Here is a 2048-nt window from a genome sequence, read left to right as displayed (position 1 = left end):
TGGTTCCATTCTCCCATGACCTTTCTGAAGCCCCTGGTTCTTATATACATGTGTCTTTAAAAGCACAATAAGGGGTAGAAGGGCACCCCTAACTATGACAGTGGTCACCTCTGAGAGGGGATGCTGGTACAGGGAAAAGGTGTGGTGACAGGACAGCTGCGGATTATGCTATGAATATATCTGCATTACTGAAGCTTGTGCAATGAGACCATATTTACCACATGATCAAAATAAAGACCAAAATAAGGGAAGAACATCAAATATAAATACAACCAAACCGTCAACGTCTCATAATTATTGTGGGTTTTTCAAATTGTTGTGGGCTTTTATAAGTACCCTTGACTTCAACAGGCTCTAGGAGCTTTCAAAGAGAATCTGTTTCTGTTTCTGAGCTCCCGTTTGCCCACAGCAGTCCCATATACATCTCATTACTAGTCTGCTCAGCCATTAGCCCAATGACCCTAGTTTTGACTGAGTTTTCAACGGTTTTAAAAAAGACAAGTCAACTCTCTGACTTGGAGACCAATATTACAATAGAGAGATGAGAAAAACAGTTCTGAAGGCTAATACAAAGCCCAGGAATACCTTGAAGACTTTGATCTGGCAGCTGGCTGAGTGTAAGTGCTCAGTATATTCCCCATTCTCGTTCTCCTTGAAGGTGTCAATTTGCACTCGGAAGGGCACGCCCTTTTCTCCCCCATGTTTCCTCATAGTGAACTCTGTGCTAATACAATGTACCTGAAAGGAATACATCACAGCTTCAGTAATGCCACTGAGCCAAACCAGTCAGTACCATTTTTTTGAGAACTAAGGGCAAAAACTTTAATAGGCATTATAAACAACTATAAAAACACTTTTACTGTCTTTTTCATCTTGAAGAACTTACAGTCTGATGATAAGAAAAGCTTAAACAGAAGCAAATAAAGTAAATGCACAGATATAATACTAACAAAAGCTACTGTAGGAACTAAATGTACTAACTGCTTCAGAAACTGTAGAGTTAACATAAAAGAGGAATGGTTTCTGTACGTAAAGGATTTCTGAACTTTCAGGTGGATGTTAGAAAGAGGAGAAGCCAATTCATGCCGAGAAAATATTAAGTAAGATCTCACAGGCAATAGGGGGAAAAGGACTGCTTGACTACTGCATAAAATCTAAGACCTTGGTGAGTCTTAATCGTGGAACTTTGCCTGATCAACTACTTACTAGCTTGAGTAAGTTACTTAACCTTTCTATACTGTTACTATGGAGTCCTGGTGTGGCACTGTAGGATAAGCACTGGACTACAAGTTCCCTTTGAACTGCAGGGTCGGTGGTTCAAACCCACCAGCTGCTCCTCGGACACCCTACACAGGGTCGACATGAGCCAGAACTGACTCTGTGACATGTGCAGGATTACTGTTTGAAAATATTAGAAAAAATCACGTATAGAAGCTGTTTCCTTAACTCAATGATTGTTTAAACAGTAAACATTCAAAAGTTGTTATGTTGTTATTTAAGTGCCACCGAGTTAGTTCTGACTCATAATGACCCCATATAGGGTTTCTGAGGAGCAGCTGGTATGTTTGAACTCCCAACCTGTGGTTAGCAGTCCAGTGCTTATTGTGCAGCGCCACACCAGCTATCATTATTATAAATAAGAATTTAAGAAACGAGTGTAAGTTGCTACAATTTGATGAACTTGACCTACATACTTATGTATGTAGTAGCTCCAAACACCAACTGAGAGGGAATGAGTCCTCACATCAAGTATCAATCCTATCTCCTTTGTATACAGGGTAGGTAGGGATGGGCAACTTAGACATTGGCTACCTAAAATGAGGGGCAATAAAGGCATGAAGTGACTGGCTTACAAGGTTTCAAGAGGGAATTTAGTTTTAAGAGTGTGTGGGGGGCCCATCAACTGAAGAATGGATAAACAAATTGTGGTACATACACACAATGGAATACTATGCTACACTGAAGAATAGCAAGGAAGCGGTAAACTACCGCATAACATGGATGAACCTTGAGGAAATTATGCTGAGTGAAATTAGTCAGACACAAAA

The 2048-nt window shown here is 40.2% G+C and overlaps 1 protein-coding gene across 3 annotated transcripts in view; it reads right to left on the bottom strand.

Annotated features, from left to right (window-relative positions):
• Positions 1–2048, bottom strand: part of TFCP2 (transcription factor CP2) — a 47869-nt gene that overhangs the window by 17373 nt on the left and 28448 nt on the right. For 2 of the 3 annotated variants that reach the window (XM_006870039.1, XM_006870040.1), the window contains exon 6: positions 586–738. The exons of the other annotated variant lie outside the window; for it this stretch is intronic. In XM_006870039.1, the coding sequence (XP_006870101.1) occupies positions 586–738 (153 nt within the window). The remainder of the gene's footprint in view (positions 1–585; positions 739–2048) is intronic. 3 annotated transcript variants of the gene reach the window in all.

The sequence above is a fragment of the Chrysochloris asiatica genome, unplaced genomic scaffold (genome assembly GCF_000296735.1).
Source record: "Chrysochloris asiatica unplaced genomic scaffold, ChrAsi1.0 scaffold00138, whole genome shotgun sequence".
Lineage (NCBI taxonomy): Eukaryota > Metazoa > Chordata > Mammalia > Afrosoricida > Chrysochloridae > Chrysochloris > Chrysochloris asiatica.
Note: the sequence above shows the minus strand (reverse complement) of the source record. Positions and strands in the feature narration are given on the sequence as shown.